A 25897-nucleotide genomic window follows, 5' to 3' on the forward strand; every position below is an offset into this window, starting at 1 on the left:
TACAAGACTGCCCAGCTCAGGATGCCTCACCCAACAGGTGGAGGAAGAGATTGGAGGCCAACGCGCTGAGTGCAAAGGAGGAAGCTGCTGAGGGTTTTTGCTCCCTGTCACCTCACTAGTGCAAATGTGCAAGCCACACGCACTTCCATGGGCCTCACCAGGGTCTCCAGAATGGACTTCTCACATCTGCTCAGGCTGTGTCAGTCAAGGAGCTTCTTCTCTAGTAAATGAATTTTAGAGTGGTTGTTTTACAAACACGTATTGGTTTCCATGTTTTACATGCAAATAGGCCCACTTAGGTTCTTGTACTTATTAGTTGTTTATTTTTAGCATGTATGCCAAGGCAGACCCACTCTTTCTGAGTCTGGAGCTAACATGTTTAAGCATCATTATATCTAACTCTATCTCCCTTGATCTTACCCTCTTCAGATGTCTGTCTCCAGGCCACACTGGAAGAAGAAGAATTGTCTTGGGCCCCACATTAAATACACAAACACTAATGAAAACAAAAAAAAAAACACCTCATAATGTTTTAAGGACATTTATGATTTTGTGTTGGGACGCATTCATAGCCATCCTGGGCCGCGTGTAGCCTGTGGGCTGCAGGTTGAACACCCTGCTCTGATATATCACGTGCACTAATCCTAACATGTTGCTTCTTGGTTCCTTTATAAACACAAAGCAACTAGACTGCCACGTGTGATCCTCAGAGGTGTCTAACTGGTGTGGGGCCCAGAACATATCTTTTTCCTCGGTACATTTCTGTAAGTAGGTTCTAGGCGGAGATTTTGGCAGTTATCAGATGGCCACCTAAACCAAAAGATCTTCTAGAGAGCTGCAGCCACACCCCCATTCTACACTGCTGCAATCAAATTTGGGGAACGTATTTTCCCAGCCTGTGTGCTTTAGCAAGAAGGTCTGCATGCCTGGGAAATGTAAGCGGTCGATAGGTAATTATAGGGCTTGTGCCAGTGCCGATAGTTTGTCTTCTTGTGGCTACTTACTGTTTTCAAGCCTCTGAACCTCCTGGTTTAGGGGTTTGCCAGAGGGAAGGGTGTTTGGCAGAAGTCACGAGGGTACAGGGCGATAAGTGGTGGTGGAAGGAGACTTGACCTGGGGTTGTGAACACACATACAGTGTGTAGATGGTGTATCGTAGAACTATATACCTGGGGCCTGTATAATTTTATCAGCCAGTGTCGCACCAATAAACTCAATAAAAACAAACGTTGGTGTTTTTATTAGAAAATGGGACAATGATATATTTCCCACTCGTTTTGTGGGAGGGTCAAATGAGATCGCGCATACAATGTAAGTGGTGTTATTATCACGGATGATAAAGGTTTTAATACCACGTTAGAAAGGTGATTATAACTACTAAGCCCATAATCACAGAACCTACAGCCTACAGGTCCTAGAACTATCCCAAACACAGGATCATCCACTCAGTTAATCGTTTTCTAACAATTCTATTTTCCCTTTGAAAGATGTTCAAAGTTTGCTTTCATTGCCCTCTAGTGGCTGCGATGCAGAAGACATAACTACTTTTTTTTTTAGTTTTTATTTTGGGGACGCCTGGCAGTCTTATAAACATTCTTCAAATGTTGTCAGGTTATACACACCCCTGTCGGTTGGTAACCCTGCAAGAGTCAGACCACAAGGACCGCGCCTGCCCTCCCGCCTCGCACAACGCAGGCGCACCTCCTACCGTGGCGCGTATGACTGGCGGCGCATTGTTTTATTAGGGCTTCACAAAGAACCTACTGCCTTAAAGCAATCATCTAACTTTATGTACTTGTTCTTTAAATATTTATAGGGCATCTAGAATATATCAGGCCAACCAGTGAGACATTGTCCTGGATTACAATCTCGTGAGGAAAATGGATTATCGAATATATCACTCATTGCACACAAGCACGTTAAACGTTGTGATGGGGAAAGCACTGGGTGTGGGGGTGCATGAAGGAACCCCGACCTGGAGGCATTACAGAAAAGCCTGTAATTCATTGGGTTCTGGGACAGTGACGTAGAATTTATGCAGGCAGGCATTTAGAGAGTGTAACAAGTGATCTGAGGTCTGAAGAATGAATAGGAGAGTGATTTCGGACAAGGCCGTCTGGGGAGAGTGCGTAAAGGAGGGGATTCACTATTAAACATGGTCAGATGATGGAGAAGGGGGGGTCTTTAAAGATGGGGTTGGAACTTTTTTAAAAAAGCTGTATCGGGACTTTAGCCCAATGGTTAAACTATAACCAGTGGACTTGGACAAGGCATGGCTTCGATCTTTATTTTTTCAACTCTTATTATTTAAAGGAAAATGTTTAGTTCTTAATTATAAATCATTAAAAAAAAACCCTTTCAGAGCCTCCTCTTTATCCCTCAAGTTTCTCTCAAACACATCCAGTGGTGGGTGGGGCACAAGTCAGTGGAGAACAATAACAAATAATGCAACACTTAATAAATAAGTGATAAGAATAAACTGTTTCATGGACTCACAACTGTACACCTGCTTTGCCCATCCCTGCACACTCCTAGCACGTTGGAGCTGGAAGGAATTTAGAAACCCTAAGATTTCCCTCTCTATGTTACAGGGAAGTGAGGGAGTTGGGAACTTCCTCAGGCTGCACCAAGTGTCTGCCTGGGAACCTTTCCTGCCAGTCTAGAGCTCTGATTCCCCAGCTTGGGATTCGGGGGCGGACTGGTCTGTTACATCTCACGTCTTGTTGGCTTGGACTGTTTAGTATTCCTGAGCACCCTGACCTTTCTCCTCTGCACTCAACTCCACACTCTTCATTTGTGGTCTGATGAAAAGACGGTATATCTTAGCTCTGAGGATTGTATCTGGGAGAGTCTTCCCACTCCTAAGGAGTGCATAAATCTCCCCCAGATCATTGGGTCAGGTTCTGCCTCTTCTGTGGCCCTCCCTTGCTACAAGGGGTTTGTACAAGCATCTTGAGGACACAGACACAGCTTGGTCATGACTACATCTTTATAACAAGATAACATGGGTGCTGAGAACTCCTGTAAAGTTTACTGTTGACAGGGATGGGTGGATATATGAGCAGAGTGGGATATCTTATTTCCTAACAGAAGGTTTGGGCAGATGTTAGAAAGAGATGAAAGATATACTATCTTAATAGTATACACCAGAATTTTCTTCAGGGAAGAAACCAAGTTTAGAAAATACAAAGATGAGCCTCTTTTACAAGTAAGCAAAATTGATAGCTGTGCTCTTAAAAAAAAAAACCCAATAATTTAAAGTAGTAAGAGATTAGAGAAGAGGGGTCAGGAGGGAGGGAAGCAGAGAGAAACCAGGGCAGCGTGGAACAAGTGCCTGAAGGACTTTAAACCCAAAGAGAGAGCTCTGACGCTGAATCTGAAATGTTCTATGTGTTTGCTGCAGACCACTGCCATCTTTTGTAGCCTCAGACCTGCCTACTACACACAAAGGAGATACTGGCAAACACTCAGTTGCATCATGGTAGGTATGGAAAGGGGGCTCTTCTCGGATGTTCGTGATTCCATGGACACCTGACTCACATCCACATGTGCTGAATATGGAGTCAGATCAAAGATATGAGAGCAACATGCAGCTTCTACCCTCTTTGATTCTATTATAAATGTGTCAGTAGAATAATAAAAAATACATGAAAAAACAGCAGTAGTTTAGTGTAGCTCATATTACACATGAAATATATGAAATATGGACAATAATTATTTTTTAGTTTAGGTCACAGCATCATTTCTAACGTGGTCCGTCAGGAAAGTTCCCCTCCAGGGTAGATTTTGAACATAGAGAAATAACAAGCAATTACGTCCTATGGAAGTTTAACTTCGGTCCTTCACTGACCCCCCTCTTTCTATCCCTCAGGCAGGAGGACCACTCCATCGGTCTGTGTTCAGAAAGGAGCACCCAAGCTCTCTCTGCTCTCAGGTCTCCTGGTGGTTTCTATGTGCTTTGTTACTTGTAACATGGGACTCTCACAGCATAAGGAGTGGTGGGGTGGTGGAAGGCAACAAAGCCACAGATTCTACTTTCAGATTTGAATTCCCTTTTCATTCCTTGAATTATTTGTTGAGAGTCTAGCATTAGGATAACAACCAATTTTAATACTGTAGTCAAGTACAATCAACAACACAGAAGCTCAGCCAATAGGCCAGACACCCCTGGTATAGCCAGTTCTGTGCAAAATCCTTTACTGCCATCTTGTGGATTCCCAGGGAATAACCTCAGTCGCAATGTGCTATTGATTGTACCAGGTTCATTTATTGTTCATACCAGATCTGTAAAATGGTGCTTAAGAAAGAGCTCACAATCAAATAAAGGATCTGAGAAGTCCTGCAGCAAATAAAGAAATGCTATCAAAGCATTTTCTAACCTTATTTAACTAAAAAGAAACTTGTCTCTCCCCCCCATATGAATTACTATCTAATAGAACAATACTTTTAGAAATTCTGCCTTATGCTAATCCCCAGAAAAACTCAGGCAGGCATTTTACTTAGGAGAAGTAATATTTTCACATCAAAATCTTATTTGCAGAGCTCAGGTGGTAGGGCAGAGAGGGTGCAACCAAAATGCTGAAGACTGAAAACTGTCCTCATTCTGGAAAGAGCCTCGTCAAACACAAGTGTAACTTCGGGAGGGGGCAATGGGGTGTTAGATAAAGGGTGTTTTGTACATATAACTTATGAACCTATTTCTACAAAACCAGCCTGCAGACATTTGCTAGGCATCGACTGGGTGCCCCAAACTGCTAGGCAATGAGGATACAGCATGAGAAAAGCAGTGACGCCCATAGTGAATGGAGTGAAGCCTCAGGAGGGGAGGCAAATGTGGGAAGTGCTGCGGCAAGTTCTGGGGGCACTTGGACACAAAAGAGAGGCTCTCCTGAGTGCAGCCTGGGAATAGGGGAAGGCTTCTGGAAGAGAAATGTCCAAAAAAAGAGGGCCCTCAGAATGCAAGAACAATGGAGAATTAGGGATAAAATGACTAATATTTCTTCTGAGTTTGGCACTAAGTATTCTGCTCAATACTGTGCTGCAATTTCATCGAATCCTAACCACAGCCTTGTCAGGTTGAAGGCTCAGAGAAATTCAATAATTTGGCCAAGATCATACATGTAATCAGCAATGACAGAGGTATTTGAACCACTATTGCTTCTATTTTAAAGCTATTCTTTTCTGCAATTGTGGCTTTAAGACAGAAAGTTGAATTGGGCAGTTTGCTTATGCCTGAAGCTGTCTGAACTCCAAGTTCAGGTGGTGAGGAAAACGTAAACACCTAAGATAAGAGATCATTATACGGAGACATATGAGCCACCACAGGAAGCCACTGCACATACACAGAGACACTAACACTGAGGTGACTGAGGGGCAACGTCTAGAACCACAGAAGCTTCTTTTGAGGGCAAGGACTGTTTCTCCCATCTCTGCATCCCATTGATTAACATAGGACCCAGCTACTAAGCAAATGCTGAATGAATGAATGACTGAGAAGACATTCTTGCCCACTTCTCTGAAATGAGCTGAGAACCTTAGGGCGTCTGTCAGTCGTGTTCATTTGGACTCTTGGCCCAGAGGGCCCCTTTGGTCCTGAAGATTCAGAATATCCTCAGGTTCTCATCTCTCTGATTAATGGAGTATATATTTCCAAGTTGGACAGATTCTTTCCTGTTGACTAGTAAGAATTCCCATAGACCAAGAAAATATTAAATATTCTACTATATACTAAATGCTGAATACATGGTGTTTGTTTAACACCTGTTTATAATACATGTTCTTCCTCCAAAAGGCTGTTTAGGTGATTAAGCCCCTCTACAAGGCTGACCCTTGATCCTGAGCCTCCGTCACCCAGACACTGAAAATGAGCTATGACAGCTGACCCCCGATAAAGGGGAAACCTTGCAGACAGACCTTAAACTGTAAGGAAGGAGTGATCCTCAACCAAAAGTGGACTGCCTTTCGGTTCCGGTTTGGTTTTGCCTCAGTTTGGTAGCTCGCTCCAGATGGCCCTTACATGTGCATGACCATTTTCAGGCACAAAGCCCCTTTTGATGGGATGTATCTCCTTTGATCCTCCTGGTATCCCTTCAGGACACTCAGGAGCGTGATCACTGGGCCCTTTGTACACAGGAGGAGGAGGAGTCCACTGGTTTTCTAACTCAGAGCCAGTCAGTCTCCAGGCACAGGCTGCTTTGCATGGCACGCCTCATGGGAGCTTGGGACAGGGAATTTGCCTGACTGAGTTCTGGATTCCGGACACAGATATCAGCTGTGAGTGACTTAAATGGGAAAGGAATTTATTGGAGAAATAAAGGACAGCCCACTAGGTCTTCAGGAAGACTGGACAAGAGCTGTATTGGGAATCGAGACTTTGGCCTGATGGTTAAATTATAACCAGTGGACTTGGACAAAGCACGGCTTCAATTTTTTTTTAATTTTTTCAACTCATTATTTAAAGGAAAATGTTTAGTTCTTACTTATAAATCATTAAAAAAAAAACCTTTCAGAGCCTCCTCTTTATCCCTCAACTTTCTCTCAAACACATCCAGTGGTGGGGCACAAGTCAGTGGAGAACAATAACAAATAATGCAACACTTAATAAATAAGTGATAAGAATAAACTGTTTCATGGACTCACAACTGTACACCTGCTTTGCCCACCCCTGCACACTCCTGGCACGTTGGAGCTGGAAGGGATTTAGAAACCCTAAGATTTCTTCTCTATGTTACAGGGAAGTGAGGGAGTTGGGAACTTCCTCAGGCTGCACCAAGTGTCTTCCTGGGAACTTTTCCTGCCAGTCTAGAGCTCTGATTCCCCAGCCTGTTAGGGTTAGGGTTAGGGTTAGGGATTCAGGGGTAAACTGGTCTCTTACATCTCATGTCTTGTTGGCTTGGACTGTTTAGTATTCCTGAGCACCCTGACCTTTCTCCTCTGCACTGAACTCCACACTCTTCATTTGTGGTCTGATGAAAACACGGTGTATCTTAGCTCTGAGGATTGTATCTGGGAGAGTCTTCCCACTCCTAAGGAGTGCATAAATCTCCCCCAGATCATTGGGTCAGGTTCAGCCTCTTCTATAGCCCTCCCTTGCTACAAGGGACTTGTACAAGCATCTTAAGGACACAGATATAGCTGGGTTGTGACTATATTTTTATAGCAAAATATAGTGAGGCCAGGAGGAAAGTCTGAGGAAGGGCAGTCCATCAAGAATGTGGCTCCTGAGGCCTCACTATTAGCCACCTATGGCCAGATCACAACTGCTGGAGCGGCTGCACGGAGACCTCTCTCCACACACCTTCCACCTTCCAGGTTCCGGTAGGAACATCTGCTTGGCCTGTCCATGCGCTACGGGGAAAGGACAGGGAGAGGGAATGTCTGCTGTGCCTCCTCCCCCTGCTCCCCCCCACCCCACACCCCAATTCTCTAATGGGGGATAAGGCTGTGCCTCCTTCCTGTCTTGGATTGGCCCAAAATGCAAAGGCTATTTCCACACTGAGCAGTAAATAATAAATGCCTATTAGAGATAAGGGCTCACTGAGTTCTCTTTGAGGAATGTTTTAAATCTAAAATCTTGGGAATCGTAATTGCTTCCTAAACAACAGACAGTGTCTGTGGGGAGCAGCCTTTGCGGGGAGGGCCTGGGGCCTGCACAGGGCAGCTGGCATTGCCTTCTCTGGCGCTGCCCGCCCCAGTCCATCAGCAAGAGATGCAGGCAAGGGCAAGGAAGGAGCTTTGCCAGTGTCTGTGGACCATGAGGACTCCATTTCCAATGCCGATGACTTTCCATTTCAAGCACTTAGGGCCCCCAGACAATTCAAAATGTCTTTTGAGGTGAAGGGATTTACAAACCAATGTACCTTGTCATGAAAAGTCTGTGTAGCTCTATTAACCAGCTACAGACACTCTAACAAATGATTAAAGGGATTGTTGGTTCTTTGAGGTGAACCCACAGTTTGGTCTTTAAAAGAGATGAGGAGCAGGTCAGATGGGACAGGGTTTCAAGTGATTGTTTTATTTTTGTTGGGGAAGAAAAAAATATAGAAAATTAGAGAGAAAATATGTAAGAAAAATATATGTAGAAAACATAGTGTCCTACTCCGGATATAACACTGCACCAGAGATTAGAAATATAGTGGCAGCCCTGGCTGGTGTGGTTCAGTGGATTGAGCTTGGGCCTGCGAACCAAAGGGTCTCTGGTTCAATTCCTAGTCAGGGCACATGCCTGGTTGTGGGCCAGGTCCCCAGTAGGGAGCGCACGACAGGCAACCACACATTGATGTTTTTTTTTTCTCTCTCTTTTTCCCTCCCTTCCGCTCTCTCTAAAAATAAATAAATAAAATATTTTTTAAAAGAAATATAATGGCAGAGACAATTGGTGCCATTCTTACCCCCAAAGAGTTTGCAAATTTGAGCTCTGAGTGTGCACAGGTGTTGGGGAGCACAAACCGGGTGACCCGACCCAGACCAGAAGACCAGAAGGATATTTATGAAGAAGTAATGTCTCGGCCTGGGCTGAAAGATGTATAAAGTGTAGCCCGGCCAAGGGGCAGGGCCAGGAAGGAAAAGTGACACAGATCAGCATGTCACCCAGAAGCAGGGAGAACGCACCATGTGAAGGGTGCCAGGATACAGAGAGTGGGAGGGAACTTGGGGAGACGTGAGATCAGCCAGGAAGGAGGCACATCGCACACCTTCTAAGACCTTAAGAGGGAATAGGGATGACAGGGCAGCAGGAACGTGGGGAAAGGGTTTAAGCACAGTAAAGACAGTCACCTACTCGAACACGTGGTGGGGGAGGGGCTGCTTCCCCACACTAACATGCAATTCTCCAACACCAGCTGGGCCTCCTACAATTTAAGTCAGTTCTTACACTATGTACCCAAAGATAGCATCAGATCACACAGGCTAAGGGCTCAGTCCTACAAGACCGCCCACTCCTGACCCCTAGACCATTTCAGATGCCAGGTTCATGTCCCAGCTGTCATTTGTGCTTCTGATGGGCTGGCTATAGATCAAAGTAATGCCCATCTCGGGTTTTTATGAAGGCTTCATTACATGGACGTAATTGATTAGATCATTGCCCATAGGTGATGGATTCAATGTCCAGCCCATATTCTCTCCCAGAAGGTCTGAGGTTTGGGACTAAAAGTTCCAACCCTCCATGTGGGTGCCCTGGCAACCAGTCCCCATTCTTGGGTGTAGTCCTAACATTACATCATTAGCATAACTGCATACACACCTTTGCTACTCTCTTCATTTAGGAAATTTCAGGGGTTTTAGGAGCTCTGTGCCAGAAATGGGGGTGAAAAGCAAATATTTATTTCTTATTATAAATCATAACATCCTGCAGGGGAGTAGCATGGTTAGAGTTGATAGAACTTGTGAGGTTAACTTGGAAATTGAAGAAAATAATAAGTTTGAAATCAGGCAGGCTAAGGGTCTAGCCCTAGCTTCACCCTTTACTAACTATGTGGTCTTGGTCAAGTTATTTAAACTTTCTGAGTCTTGGATTTTACTCTGTGAGATAACAGAAGTAAGACTGTGTGAAACACATACCACATAGGAAATCCACACTAAATATCTTACCCCTTCTCCCTTCTCGCTCTGAATTCAAAGCCATTTTGTCCAGAATTGAGTATAAGGGTTTTTGGCAGAATTAATCCTTTTGTAGTTATTTGGTAATGTGGAATCGAGGAAAGATTCCCAGGAAATTTGTAGTGGTTGTATCTGAAGCCAAACGGGAATTGTTGCTAGTTCCAATTACCAGCAACCCTGGCTTTGATTATGTTAGGAGTTTCCATTGCTATGTCCACACCATGATCTTCCTGCCCAACTGTCTGTCCTACCTAAGTAGGTTTACTTCATCATGATTTTCCACTCCCACAGTCTCTAAAGGCAGAGAGGAGAGAATTCTGTTTCTACTGCTGATTTTTTCTCTCTCTTTTTTTATTGTTGCTCAATTATAGTTGTCCTGATTACCCCCGATTACTCTCCTTCCCCTTACCCACCTCTGCCTTCCACATTAAGCCCTATTGCCCCCATTGTCTTTGTTATTCCTGCTGATACAATGAATGGCCTTCTGTGGGTCTGTCATCAGATAGAACACACGCACGCACACACATATGCATAAGACATATACATATGCATGCACACGCCTGCACTTCACACTTGTCATGAAGAAAAATGAAGTTAAATAATGCATCCAAGTGAGAAAATTAAATGAAAATCTGGATATTTGCCTCCTTTTTCCTATACATTTTTCTAGTTATTTTCATACACTATGGGGTAGGAACCTTGTAGTGTTTTTGCTGCAGCTCTACAAGTTGTGATATCTCATTTGTTTGTGACGCGTTAAGGAAGCAGTACTTAAGGGATGTAACTGGAAAAGAGCAATGCTAATTTTGGTCCTACTGTGCATACACAGCTTACTGGGTTTATTCATTTGACATGTGTTACACATTCCATGCCAGACAATCGTGTCACTTCTGAAGTGGAGCCTGGCCTCTCAGATCCCTCTCAGGTCATAGAAGGCCCTCGTTCATCCTAAGTTCCTTAGCTGAGCAAATTCAGTGAATGCACGGGCAGGTGGTGGGAGTTCTCTCTCATCAATGGGCTATTCCTTTTGTTGCAACAGTGAAAGACGTCCACGTGGCTTGTCAGTAAATAAATGTTGTTCCAAACCCTTCCAGGTGACTCATGACACTGGCCACCTGGAAGGACCCACCTCCCATTATTCTGCGCTGTGGCGACACCTTGGCCAGTCTCAGTACAGGCTGGTGCTAACTTGTACGCGCCATCATGAGTGTCAAATTGCTACCTATTTTGAATATTCCCCCCTGCCTGGAGCAACAGAAAAAGCCAGGGGGCTGGGGCTGAAGTGAGAGCAGAGGAAGTGGTGTATAGCAGGCCAATGAGCCAAGTGGGGCCAACCCTACCAAACCTCAAAGGCCTTGCCAAGAATTTTGGACTTTAAGGATGACAAAAAGCCACTGACAGGTTTTAAAGGGAACATTCAAAAGTCTGAAATTCAGGTTGATGATACCAGTTCCAGCTATTCTCAAAGTAATATTTCCACAAAAGTGGAAATTACCAGGTCTGTGAAATGCCCCTTAAAAAAGCTCTTCCCAGAGGCTGAACATTGGTGTGCAATGGTGATGTTTATACACCTTGGGCAATAAACAGAAATAAAGGACTCACAGGACAGAGCCAGGACCTGCCCAGCCCCTACCCACTGGAGGCTGGGCCAGGGGTCAGCTGGGATGGCCATGAACCTTCACCAAGGCTGAAGAAAGATTGCTCCCCTGAGCAGGCAGCTGGGGGCTCTGCGTCAGTCAGGAAGACAAGGGCAGGAAAGTGGGAAATGTGAGCGGGCTCCACAATTGAGAGTCAAAAGCCAGGGAGTGAAGAGTAGTAAGTGTAGAGGGTGAGGTTCCTTGGCAAGAGCACTGCCTGGAACAGGCAGAGGGTTGGGGAGGCAGCCTGACTCGGACTGGTCCCAGTTAGAGTAACAAATCTCCACCTTTTCAAAAACATCATCAACATTGTCTCCTCCACCTCCTCAGATTTCACTTCAAAGCTGTGTAGCAGGGTGCCCTGGCTGATCCGGGACCCTGGCATTTCTCAGATCTTGATGAGAAGGAGCAGGGGGGCAGGGTGGAAATGCACAAAAATACATGTTGTTTAATGTCTTTTAAGCTAAAGGGGTTCAGTATTCCCTTCAGCAAATACTGCCTCTTTGAGCAACATTATAAAACAGGCCCTTGGTGACAAGGCTGGGTAGGAAGACCAGGTCTACCCATTTTCTTGGGGGATGCTGTGAAATCACCCTTAACCTGAATACGGATGTTGCATCACTCCAGTTTGCACGTATGTACTGCTGTGTTCAACCTAGTGTTGGTCTCTGAGTCTTTGTCCTTCTTCTGGGCGTGGGAGGGTGGATCGGGTGGAGCTCAACCAGAAAAAATGGCCTCCTGGTCATGGATAACCAGAGCTGGGACTGATGCTTGTTCCTGAGGGCAGGGTGGACGTTTTGCTGGAGTCTGGGGGCTCCGGTGTGGAAGATGAGAGGAGAGAAGTTAAAGATGCTGCTTCGGTGAGACTTCTAGTCGAAGCTGTTGTCCTTTTGGAAACAAGGTAACAGAGCAGCACGGAGCTGGGGAGATGCTCCTGTCCCTGTCTCTGCAGAGGCCCCCAAAGCCCCTCTGGTATCTAAGGGTGTGCTGGTTTCAGGAACTTTGAGAAAGAGACCCTTAAACAGAAACTCTCAAGTCCCGAAAGCTGTGTAAGCAAAGGTCCTTCATGAGGGAGGCCCCTGAGCTAGAGAGGAAGCACTTGGCCCATAATGGCACAATCACTGAAAGGGGTGGGTTTTGTAAGCTACTAAGAGGATCACGTCAGGGAATCAGAGAAATAACTGGGACGATCTTTTGTGGGGGGAAGCAGAGGGCAGAGATATGATGCCAGAAGGGATGTAGAATTGAGGTGAGGTGACAATGTAAGCCTGACTTAATCAGTACCCCAGGGTGTTGAATAGTGTATGTAGGACCCAGTTTTATTTAAATAAGTTGACAGTAAGGATCTGGTGCAAATACAGTCTTTTTCCTACGTCTAGCTCCAAATATTGAAGATAGCTAGGTACCCTGAGAATTAATCAAAAACCCAGGTCTGCTGTGATTCATTTCTACTCGCTCTAAATACACGATGTAATTCCAATTTCAAGTTAAAAATTCACAATTACAGATTGTCCCTTCACCCAAATAGCTGTAGCATTTCTCTTCCCATAACACTTATTCCTAATCATGTTGGTTAGCCACTCCCAGTCTATCCAGAGTGAGCTTTGGAGTAGCAAGGTCAGCTGGAGTGATCTTGTTTAGACCCTGGAGGAAGGAATAAAATTGCTTGGGGAGATAGGAGAGAATCTCTTTACAAGGGTATTATCTCTATGTGCTCTGCTCCACATTTTTTCCTAACAAAGCATCAAAACAAATGATAACAGAAGCATTTCTATCTTCTCCTCTGCAGGAGGAGTGCCTGAGGAGACAACTGCGCTAGTTAATGTGATTGCATGCTGAATGCCCTAAATTCTCCTTTATGAAAGCCTCTGGAAGAAGGTTCCATTATGGGATTAGACTTTTTACAACAAACCCCAGAAAAACACAATACATAAAAGAGAACTTAGACAGAAAAGATCACTCACAATACAAGTATGGCATGTAGCCTCGGGCGATGATTTCTTTATCTTTCAGCACCTGAACTGGTACTCTAGTTCCCTAGCTCTGGTGGTGAGCAGGGAGTGGAGAATAATCTACAACTCTGTTGTTGTAGGACCTCCTTCTTCCGTGGCTGTGCGAGGTGTTTAGAGAGTGTATGAACACTAGATGGCGCTCATCACCTTCAAACATAATAAAACCTGGTTGCTTTTCTTTACAGGCAGATATGACAACCACTCTGAAGGAAAATAGTCAATTAGGGTAACTATAAAAATATCTATGCAAGCATTTCCCACTGCTTGTGTCCTGTGAGGTGCTCCTTATGTGAGGGGTTGGTGGTCAGATCTGTTTGGAAGAAACCATATACCCCGTATTTTGCTGTGTATAATGCAAACTCACGTTTTTGGTCCAAACTTTCAGGAAAAAAATCCCTTCATTTTAATTTTTAATTCAACTATTATTTATTTATTTATTTATTTATTTATTTATTTATTTATTTATATTTAGGTGCTTGTTTTTGTACTATATAAGAATTTTAGCATTTATTTTTGGACACATTATGGTATAAGAGATTTTATGTAACAAGTAATTACAAAACACAAGAACAGTTACAAGGTATTTCAGTCACTACCAATGTATAATGCACATCTTTGTATTTCCCTCAAAAATCTGGGCAAAAAAAGTGCACATTATACATGGCAAAATACGGTACTTTATTTGCCTCTAAGGAGATTCCCAATGCACACTAGTAACAAATGTTTTTGAGAAGCGTCAGTGGAGAAACTTGGTGCCAGGGAAACCATTCTGTTAGAGGCAGCAAAATACAACCTTGCTGCTTCACACTTTGGGAAATGCTGATGTAGTCCAAGCCTTGTCCCAAAGAAGGAGTAGCTCAAACTACCTAAAGAGGCCTTCCTTATACACGGTTATCTGACACTCTTTAAAAAATATCAGATACAACATAATCCAAAAGAACCTATGCATCCCAATGTTCATAGCAGCACATTTTACAATAGCCAAGTGCTGGAGGTAACCTTAGTGCCCATCAGTAAATGAATTGAGCAAAAAACTGAGGTACATTTACACAATGGAATACTACACAGTAGAAAGAAAGAGGGAGCTCCTACCCTTTGTGACAGCATGGATGGAACTGGAGAGTACTATGCTGAGTAAAATAAGCCAGGCAGTGAAAGATAAATACCATATGATCTCACCTTTAACAGGAACCTAACCAACAAAAAGTACAAGCAAGCAAAATATAACCAGAGACATTGAAATTGAGAACAGGCTGACAGTGACCAGAAGGGAGAGGGGAGGGAATTTCAGGGGAAAAGGGTACAGGGTTTACAGGGATAATTATAAAGGACACATGGCAATACCAAGGGGGGTGGAAACAGGGGAGGGAGGTGGGGAGGGCTGGGGTGGCGGGGAGGGTGGGGGGAAGGCAGACAACTGTACTCAAACAAGAATAAAAAATGTTAAAAAACAAAAAACATCTATCAGACACATTCTCAATGCAGCTGTTAGTAGAAATAGCAGGATTGATTACTTACACTATGACATGCTCTGTTCTAAGTTTTTTGTCTCTTTCCTCAGTATGCCATCTATATCTACCGTATACCTACATCTATGTACTCACACACATTAGGTAATATGGATATATCTGCATTTAGGCTGTGAACATTTTGAGGATATTTATCTCATTCATCTTTGAGATTTCAGATCCTAATAAGAACCTCTCACATAGTAAGCCATTAGTAAAATAAATAATCTAGGAAGATTCTATAGTCTGTGTGGGAGAATAATTCTGGAAAATAGGAATGGGCATTATGCCAAGATCAGAAAGGTAATTGTCTATTACATGTTCCTTCTCTGTAATGACCAACTGAGAGCAGAGACTAACCCTCCCTGAAGATTCGATTTTTCTTGTCTACATTATGTTACTGCTAGCATAACCCACTTGCAAATGAATCTTATATGACTTAGTAATATGTATTGAATTTTTATTTAACTTGAATATTACAGTTTTTGTTCTTGTGTTTTCCAGGAAGGCATAGCTTGTCCTGATATGTCCAGTGTAAGCTGTAGATACAGACTATTTTTCTTCCATATTCCATTGTTAATAATTTGATTCTGACAGTTTTCTTTTCATATTGTAATGTTTGAGCTTCTGAAACCTGTTTATTCTTTTCTCACAGTGTTAACCAACAAAATTCCAATACTGAACCTTGAATCTAGCTACTTTCTAGCTACAGTTTAAATACATTTTTGAAAGCTAGGAAGGGAGAAAAGTTCCCTCTTCCTTTTAAGTTTCAAAACAACAATTAACAGTTTTATCATTGAACTGTTCCTTGCAAATGTTTTACTCAAAAAGGCTATATCTGAACTTCAGATACTGTTGTTTTGTTCAGTGAACTGTAATCTCTAAGAAGACTATATAATTCCAATTGGTTGCTCTATTTACAATGTGGTCCTGGCAATAACATTTAAATAGATACATCTTCTTTTGAAAAGTAGAGACACTTGTGAGTTTTCTTTGTTGAGCCAGAAAAAGATCATTAGCTCATCCCTTTTTCTAACACATGCATTGAGATAAAAATGAATAAGGCCTATAGCTCAGTGCACTTCTCACTTAAACAGAGTTAAGGAGTCTAATGTCATGTCTGTGCCTTAGTTTTCCTCATCATTAAAATGAGCACAACAAGCCCGAGCAGAATAGGGTTGCTCCAGGACTGGTAGTCATAATAGTGATGGACTCCAAGGTACCATGTAAATATTAGCTCTTTCTAGTTCTGCGTGCTCCCGAGTATGTGTATACACAGCAGCAGGTGCTACGAAGATGCTGAATGAGACCACTGACAGGTTTGGGAGAGCAATTGTGCTGTGGGGAGAAAGAACACTGATTTGGGGTCAGAAACACCTCATTTTGAGTTCAACATCACATTCAGTAGCTGTGGAGCTTTGAACAAATCATTTGGCCTTTCTGAGTCTCCATTCCCCGATGTGGAAAGTGAGAGTGACAATAACCTATCTTGACACTGAGAATTTAAGATCCCCCAGATTAATGCCTGGGAAGTGCTCTGTGTCTGGAAAAACACTCTGACAACGTGAACTGAATGTTGGTTGTGAACAGAGGACAGCATGGACCCCCAGCCTACAGGTTTTGAGTCAGGGAGACGAGGATGTATTAGCAGGTTCTAGACAGAATTTTAGAGTCAGATTAATCTCTTAGGCATCATATCATATTTCTTCAATACTTATCTTTTTCATTCAGTAAACACTATTTTGAGACACTGCTATATGCCAGGAATATCAAGGATACAAGATCATATATGTATAAGATAGAAAATTTGCTTTTAAGGGAATTTTTACCACTAGTAGATAACGCAAGACATGAAAAATATATAGGCAATCAAGTTTAATAGCATATATTAAACCTTAGAGCTGTAGCTTATGTATCATTTGAGTATAGAAGTAGATGGGGAAGTAGTTGAAGGGGTGACGTTTGATGCTTGAGCGGCAGAGCGAGGTTGGTGCCCTTTCCTTCCACACTGAATCCTTCCACTCGTCTGCTAGCAGACAGACGAGTGGGTGGAGCATGCATGTGTGGGAGAACCACGGGAACACACAAGGCATGATCGCTGCAGGTCCACTGACTATGTTATATGGGTGAGTCAAGTGTGTGTTTGGGGCAGGGATGGGATAATGGCTAGCAAATACAAGGTTACTTAGAAAATTCCAGCTATAAATCATAGCTACAAAGCAAAGTACTAAGTACACAATGAACACCACACACTAAGTTCCTCACTGAGTTATGCACCATAACCTCAGTCATAAGAACTAGGCTCTTTATGTAATTCCAATTATTAGTTGCATGATCACCAGAATTTCAGTGTGGACACAAACACTCACAACGGATTTAACTACCTATTGTGAAGTTTAGATGAGGGAGGCAGCTTTATGCAGTGAAGAGAAGCAGTCAATAAATATTTGACTAGGAGAAAGAAAGTGGAGAAAAAGAAAAAAGGAAAGATGGAGAAAAGAAATGAAGGAGGGAGGGTGGACATGATGGATAGTAGAACTGAATATTTAAACTTCACCTTCGACTCTCTCATGTTAAGCAAACTTTGACAAGTTATTTAACCTCTCTGAACCCTGTTCTCTTCACCTGAATAGGGGGAATACCTTGCAGGGTGATTGTGAGAATTAAAAATTACTTTGATAAAGTTCTTGGTAAATAATAAGTGTTCAATAACTTGTTGTTAGTAATTCTTGCATTTAGGTAAATGGTGATGCTGCTACCACTTATCAATGCCACCAGATTCTGTATAACATTATGTCATGCATTTTAAAAAAGATTTTATTTATTTACTTTTTTAGAGAGAGGGGAAGGGAGGGAGAAAGAGAGGGAGAAAATAGCAATGTGCGAGAGATACATCTACTGGTTGCCCCTTGCATGCCCCCAGTTGGGGACCTGGTCTTCAAGCCAGGCATGTGCCCTTTTGGTTCACAGGTTCACTCAATCCACCGAGCCACACCAGTGAGGGCATTATAAATTTTCTTACATAGTTTATGCAAAAAATATATATACACAATATAAAGCTGTGGTTTTTAGAATAGAATCTGGATTTGGAAAAATATTTGCATTAAAAAATAAGTAATATACCTTAGAGAGGTATGCTTCTCAATGTTCGACTGAATGCATGTATATCTCAGGAAATCTAAATAAAAACACTAGCACCTTTACCTGAATCTAAGGAAGTAACAAACACCGAGCACCTGAACACCATTTAAACTGCAATGTGCACCTGAAGCCATAATGCTCTCATCAGTTTTCCTTTTAATTTAGGTGTGTTTGGAGTCAAAACTAAAGGTGAATTTTTCTTGAATAATGAGAAAGAAGATTAAGGAGAAATACTCACGGATAGGATCTGGTCTCCTCTCTGGAGCTCCCCACTCAGATCTGCTGGTCCACCGGCCAGAATGAAGGACACGAAAATACCTTCTCCGTCTTCCCCACCTACGATGTTGAAGCCCAGGCCTGTGGAGCCTTTGTGCAGGACCACCTTGCGGGGCTCCCTGCAAAAAACAAGCGGAGAACAGAGCTCACAGGGTGACCCAATTAAGACTTGGATTGCTTTACTTTCATTGGGATAGATAATACCAGCAATTCAGTACCTAGGACAATGGCTTCCCAAAGGAAGATAGCACTGTGCTTCAAGGAAGATGCTGCTCTCAGGGAAGATGATGAATTCCCCACTGGAGGAAGTGCCAAAATACCATGCAAATCCTTTCCTTAACTCCAAAACATTTTCTTGAACTAGCCTTACTTCCACTTTCACTTTACCTTTGTTTAAAACACCACCATAGTACTCGGCAAGGTGGATGTATCCAAAGAAGAGGGTGAAAACCTGGGGGGCAAGAGACTGGTTTGGATAGGCCAGACATGAACGAGCTCACAGAGTGAATTAAAGCTTACTCTGCAGGCAGTGGGGACTCACTGGGAGACTTCAAGGTACCAAGAATACTTAAATCTTTTAGAAAGATGAAACAATTGTTGTGTATAGGACTGTTGGAGAGGGATGTACAGAGAGGATGGGAGGCAGAAAACAAGTAATCCAGGTTTCAGGAAGTGACAGCCTAAACAAAGGTGACTACAACAATAATGAAAAAAAAACACACATGAGAGACAAAATTTGGGGAGAGAACCAATGGGCTCAGACGAGGACTCAGGCATTGGAGGAGGAGTAAGAACATCTAAGTAAATCACAAAAGCAGGAAGGGAGTGAAATCCAAGGTCATGAAGGTGAATATGATTTTGACATGCTCAGTTTCAGACAACGTGGACCATTTACATGGACACAAGGATAGGGATTTGGGTCCTTAGTGAGGACTGCAAGGGCAGATTTGAGGGTCATCAAAAAAGATGAGAGATCAAACCTTGAGCCAACAGTTCACTGTGTTTGTAGAGAGGCCATAAAATTATGGAATATAGGATTGTGAGGGATCTTAGAAGGCATCTAGTTCTATTCACTTTATCAGTAGTTTTAAGAAAGGTATTCTTCAAGCCTCAGATTCAGCAGTGTGCCTTTGTATCACCTACCTCCTCTTTCAAGTATCTTTGTTTCAATCATTAAAGTCCTTCTATTTTCCTGTCTTAAGATATAAGAATGACAAATAACCATCCAATGTATTTCTATACTAATGACCACAAAAAGAATCTGTTACATGCTGTCATATTTTCATGCATAAAGAGATGCATTAAATCTATATTTAGCCTTATTATGAATTAGGGTATACAATGCACATCACACCTTGTTATGTGATAGTATGATGTAACCTGACATAGAGTTAATTAGTTTTATTCTACAGATAGTTTGTAAGCATCTACTATGCCAGGAAATATTTCTGGTGCTCAGAAAGTTTGTGAGCAAAACAAATGTCCCTGCCCTTACAGGATTTACATTCTAATCTGTGTAGACCACTAATAAGCAAGAGGTACAATACATAAGTTTGTTATGTTGTGGGTTGGAAGACAATAAATATTTTGGAGGAAAAGAAAAAGCAGAGCTGTGTTAGAAGGATGGGCTGTGGCAGGGGTGGGCCTGGGTAGGATTCATTGAGAGAGTGACATTTGAGGAAAGATGGAGAGGCGAGGAAACTAGTCATATGGGCATCTGCAGGAAGAGCAGTTCAGCCGGCGGAACCAGCCGATGCAGCGACCCTGATGTGGGAGAGTGACTGGCAGGAGAGTGACTGTGGGAGAGAGAAAGGAGGAGCTCGGAGGCCAGCGTGGCTGAACCGAGTGACTAAAGGAAGGAGAATGGCACAAGATGAAGAAGTCAGTGTATTCGTTTTTTACTGATGAGAGAGTCTCCACAAACTTAGTAGTTTAACACAACACTGATTATCTCACAGTTCTGTAGGTCAGAAATCTGGATGGGCTTGCCTAAGTTATCTGCCTAGAATTTCATAAGGCTAACATCCATGTGCCAGCCAGACCAAGCTTTACTGGGAAGCTCAGGGGAGAAATCCACTTCCATAGTCATTCAGGTTATTGGCAGAATCTGTTTTTTTTTTTTGTGTGTGTCTAGTAGGACTGCATTAGTTAGGGTTTTCCAGAGAAAGAGAGCCAATAGGGAGATGTAAACGAATTTTGTTATAAGGAACTGGCTTGTGCAGTCCCAGGTGCTGTGACCTCCCAGGATCTACTACTGGCAAAGCTGCAGACCCAGGGGAGCTTATGGTGGAAGTTTCATTCGAGTCTGAAGTCAGGGTAAGAGCAATGTCCCAGCTCAAACACAGTCAGAAAGAAAAAGGGAAATTTTTTTCTTATTATGCTTTTTTCTTACTATTCAGCCCCTCAATAGGTTGAAGGGGTTCACCCAGATTAGGGAGGGCCATCTGCTGTCCGTCACACACTGACTTGAATGTGAACCTCATCTGGGAGCGCGCCCACACTACCTGGTTCTGCCCCTTTGCTCCTGCTGGGTGTGGGAGGAAGTCCAGCTCCGTCTGGTCTGCGAAGACCAGCCCAGTGGAGGACGTGGAGGGCCATCTCATGGTTACCTCTCCTGGCTGCCCCTGGTGGGCCCAGAAATCAAGCTATGGTGTAGTCCACCGGCACTATAAAGGTGAAGGGATAGTTTTCCCTTCCGTGTTTGGCTAGAGTAGGGCTAGCATTATCAAAAGCTTTCTTGTTCTATTAGCCTTCCCTTTTCCCAGGCCTTTGATGATAAGGAGCAGGTTTTGCCTGAGGCTTGTTTTCATCTGTGCTTGTTGGGGGTTCCAGGGTGCAGGCATCTCCAGTGCCCCGTCCAGGATGTACGGGAAACAGAAAGAAAATCCAGGGAAGGCCTTGCAGTGTCTTTCCTCTCCAAGCAGCCTGACTTCTTCTTTCCAACTTTTAGAGTCTCCCTATGTTTGCTTGCTTTATTATATCTATTTTTTTTAAGAAGAAGGATTAGAGAGAAATGAAGATACACCCTTTTTTCCCAGGGTGGGGGTGGGGCTAGAATTAGAAGTCCAGGTTCTGGACACTATTTGAAGATAAGGGTTAACAGGATTTTGATGAAAATTTTGTAGAAATCTCCCTCTCTTTCCAAATATAAAACACTCACTCACAGTGGATCCAATGGCATTCAAGCTATACATGGAGAGAAGGGGGGCGTTATGACTCTGAGGTCTATCCAGGTGCTGGACTTTGTGCTTGATTCTTTCTGTGCATCATTCCACTTATTCTTCGAAGCAATGCGATGAAGGAGGTGTGCTGATGTTGGCAACTACTGTGAAACCGACCCCAAAGTAAGATGGATTGGTGATTGATAGATGGATAGGTCACCTCTAGAGCACGGGTAGGAACCTGTTAATAGTGGAACCTAGGTGGTAAGTTCATGGTAAAATTCTTCAAACTTTTACTTGTGCTTGAACATTTCATTAAAAATCTTAAGAGAAATAAAAAACCTGATGAAGACATCGTTATGACAACTTTTTAAATAGGTGAAATGAAATGGGTTGCCCACGTTTCTACTGTTCAGTAAATTGCAAAGGCAGAATTAGCACACAGATTTTCTGACTCAAAATCTCAGAGTCCAGAGCCTAATCTATTCCAGAGATTGCAAATCAGCAAACTGAAGGCCTAATCTGACCCACAGTGTTTACAAATTTTTAAATCAGTTACTCATGTTTAAAATGAGAAAAATTTGCCTAAAATGCGGATTTATGGCTTCATGTGGAATCAGATGTTCTATCAGCATGGCTGTCAAGCTTGTTGACTAGCAACCACTGGCTAGAGCAGGGTTCTCTGTAGGGGGGGGCACTCCTTCTCCAGTGTCCATCGCTTCACCTCTCCCTCATGTTTCCCAGGGAAAAAAACTGTCAGTGACAGCTGTCAGCTGTACTTCTGGCAAAGTTAAGAAGAAAGTGAAGCACCCTGTACTGATGCTTCTATCAAAAATGGGAAAGTGACACCTTTATAATATTTTAGTAGAAAATGGGAGGTGATATCTTTCCTTTGGAAGTAAGAATTATCCTCACATGTTTAATATGCAAAGTGACTCTGCAGAAAGAGCACTGTGAAGTATCACCCCCATAACTTCTCTATGATCCTGATGTGGGGGCATTTTGTTAGTGACCTCTGCACTTTGACATATTGCTTCCTATTTGTAAAGACACAAAACATAATCTTTGAGTGACAGTAGATTTGGTTTATTTTACCTGGACCTTACTTGTTTATTTCAAATAATATGAACAGGTCTTTAAACCAAATTACTCGAAATTTTCTTAACTTGTGAGATTTAAGGGTCTTTTTAAAAGTATAGTTTTACATTTCAGTGCATTATGATACATATTTTAATAATCGGGAGAAATAACAAAGAAATAAGTCTTTAAAATAATGTGCAAATAAAATGTCTTAGCACACTCCAAATAATTTACTTTTTCTAATTTAAATTCTTTATAATGAGGACTGATTATATTAAACTGTAGATTTTAATGTGTTTTCATGTATTCTTTCCTGTTAGAGGGTAGAGGCCATGGGAAATATTAGAAGTTTTATTTTACTCAGATAAATCAATCAATTCTCTAAGCTGGCTGAGCTTTGGCACATAGCTAGGAAACATCAGAGTCCCTTTATTTCTTTTTAAATTGTTTTCAAACTTGTTTTTTTAGAGCAGTTTTAGGTTCACAGTATAAGAGGAAGGTACAGAGATTTCCCACATATAGCCCTTGCTTCCACACATGCATACATACCCCCTCCCCCATTATCAACATCCCCCACCAGACTGGTACCTTTGTCACACAACTGATGGACCTACATGACATGTCATTATACCCAAAGTCCTTAGTTTACATTAGGGTTCACTTTTGGTGTTGTACATTTTATGAGTTTGGATCTACCATTATAATGTCATACATAATAGTTTTACTGTCCTAAAAAATCCCCTGTGCTTCACCCTCTATTCACCCCCCTTTCCATACAACCCTCTCCACAGAACCACCAATCTTTTTATTATCTGCATAGCTTTGCTTTTTCCAGAATGTAATGTGGTAGGAATCACATGGTATTGCTGCTTTCTCAAATTGGCGTCTTTCACTTAGCAGTGTGCATTTATGTTTCCTCCATGTTTTGTCATGGTTTCATAACTCATTTCTCGTTAATGGTGAATAATGTTCCATTGTCTGGATGTGTCACAGTTGATTTACCCATTCACCTCTCGTAGGATGTCTTGGTTCCTTCCAGGTTTTGGCAGCATGAACAAAGCTGCTATAAACATCAATGTTCAGGTTTTAGTGAGAATGTAATTTTTCAACTCTTTTGGGTAAATACCAAGGAGTAAAATTGTTAGATCATATGGTAAGAGTATATTTTGTTTTATGAGTAACTGCCAAACTGTCTTTCAAAGTGTCTGTATTTATTTTACATTCCCACCACAGTGAATGAGAGTTTTTCACCAGCATTTGGTGTCAACGCTCTAGATTTTGACCACTCTAAAAGGGGTGTAGTGGTATCTCATGGTTGTTTTGATAGAGCTAGTCTCTTTACCACAAGTTAAATGTTTTGCCCATTAAATGGGGAGAGAACTTAAAGAACAAAAATAAAAAGAACATTATACAGTATGTGAACTAGAGGAGGATCTAGAAATTTTTAAAAAGCATCCCAATATATTTATAAAATATAGTTTCCAGAATTATTGACATGCAAAGATTCACTTTAACTGCCCCCAGCTTTTGTCATTTGAACCACACCCTTTGGTACTTGACTGTGTGTTGCCACACACTCCTCTCTCTGCCCGTCACGATATCCACCCCAGTCTCTCCATCCCTCTAGTTCAGGCTTGCCCTCTTACGATAGCCTCCTCATTTGAAGTGCCTTTTATTCCAGTTTCGGTGGTCACTGCTCAACTCTGGACCCTTTCTCCAAGCAAGAACACTGACTAGTATTGCCCGATTCTAAAATTTCTAAAGATACATGAAGACTCTAGACTTTTACATAAATTTTCCAGAATTTTAAGTTGACAATGATAAAAATAAATTCAAGGTATGATGCAGGTCAGACTCAACATGCCTGCAATGCATTTGGCTGTGGGCTGTCAGGGAGACTCACACTGTTGGCACTTTGGCAGCCCATTTAGAGTCTCCTTCATGTTTGTGTCCTCCTTGGCACTCGGCGTAGCACTTGGCTCATGGTCGTTCTCTGTAACTCTACATTGATTTAGTATTCTGCTCTCAGCCCTACCTCTGTCTTTCCCTTTTCAAGCTCTCTTCTTGGATATTCTTTTCTTTTATCTAATTTTTCACCCATTTATATTAGAGTTGCTCAAGGTCCACTTTTTCATGATGACCCATTCCCAAATATTTTGAGCTTCAACTCTCAGTTCTGCATACTTATTACCTGGTCCAATGACTTTGGGTCTGGTAAATATAATGCCCTATATTTCCGCGAACTGTTTTGTGGGTGAGGTCATTACAGCCTCCAGTGAGATTATAATTTCTTCAAGATAGAGTTTAAGGCTTTATCTTTAGGTACCTCCAATACACCTAGAAAGCTGCTCAACAAACACCTGGTGATTGAATAAATAAATTTATATCACCAATTGATAAAGAACTGTAATACTTTCCTTACTGAAATGATTTGGACTCCAATTTACGATGTGATTTATCATCCAGAATTCATTGGCTTAAGGGCCCACTACCAGTCATTATTATACGTCATAACACAAGGACTGTGAAACAAAAGTCTAACTCTCATTCTTCATTCAGGATGGAGTTTAAGGGTGACAATTTTCTGGAAGCCTGATAATCTCCTTAATCTCTCCAATCTAGTCTGGGTTGGTGCCTTTCTAGCATTCTCTCCATGTGTCTATCATGCTTGTTACTATGCTGGGTTGGTTTACTTGTCTCCCTCTCCAGCTACAGTGGTCAGTTAGGGAGCAGGGACCATACAATTTGTTTTCGTCTCCAATGCCTGGTGCATAGCAGGTACTATCTACTAATTTCAGTTTTCCTATTAGGTTTTAAGTATGGAACCTACAGAAGATGGAAACTGGTTATTTAGGATATAAATTTAAAAAAATCTTTCTTGTCCCTTTAAAACATATTGTGTTCATCTACTTAACCTCTCGATACACACACCTTTATGAGGTATCTACTGTACTCTGTGTCAGACACTGTGAATACAAAGATTACAGAGGTTTGAGTGAAAGGGATCAAATGTAAATAGTTACAAAAGCCCAGGAATGAGACAAGTGCTCCTTCAGAAACATCTGTGCAATAAGCTAATGTAGCCAAAAGCAAACAGCAACTAGTCTTCCTCTAAAGAAGATTACCTTTTTCTCATTACCTGGATGAAATTTGCAACACTCATATATGCCATTTTATTTTTCATTGTAATGGGATATAAAAAGGCCTATCGGAAACCCTCAAATACCAAACAACTGGAGAGAAGCCGGCCTGACTTGCTCTCAGCTGTGGCAGATCAGTAGCACAGTATTGCTGAGCTAGATAGAGTCTTGGAGGATGTTTCATTTAGCTGGAATGTTTTCAGGAGCTGGATACTATGGGCCAATTCCTTCCCCTTAAGAGGGTTCAAGGTCAAAAAAGGGAAGCGACTACCTAAACCTGAAGGCTTTCTCAGGGCCATTAGATGATGTTTCTTGAGCTTTGAACATCTGAGTTCTGTGAAGTCAC

General features: G+C 42.3%; 1 protein-coding gene across 13 annotated transcripts in view; it reads right to left on the reverse strand.

Annotated features, from left to right (window-relative positions):
• Positions 1-25897, reverse strand: part of DLG2 (discs large MAGUK scaffold protein 2) — a 1926133-nt gene that overhangs the window by 335348 nt on the left and 1564888 nt on the right. For all 13 annotated transcript variants that reach the window (XM_053670841.1, XM_053670838.1, XM_053670836.1 and 10 more), the window contains one exon: positions 18133-18289. In XM_053670841.1, the coding sequence (XP_053526816.1) occupies positions 18133-18289 (157 nt within the window). The remainder of the gene's footprint in view (positions 1-18132; positions 18290-25897) is intronic.

Source organism: Artibeus jamaicensis, unplaced genomic scaffold, assembly GCF_021234435.1.
Source record: "Artibeus jamaicensis isolate MK-2021 breed Jamaican fruit bat unplaced genomic scaffold, CSHL_Jam_final contig_64, whole genome shotgun sequence".
NCBI classification, from domain to species: Eukaryota; Metazoa; Chordata; class Mammalia; order Chiroptera; family Phyllostomidae; genus Artibeus; species Artibeus jamaicensis.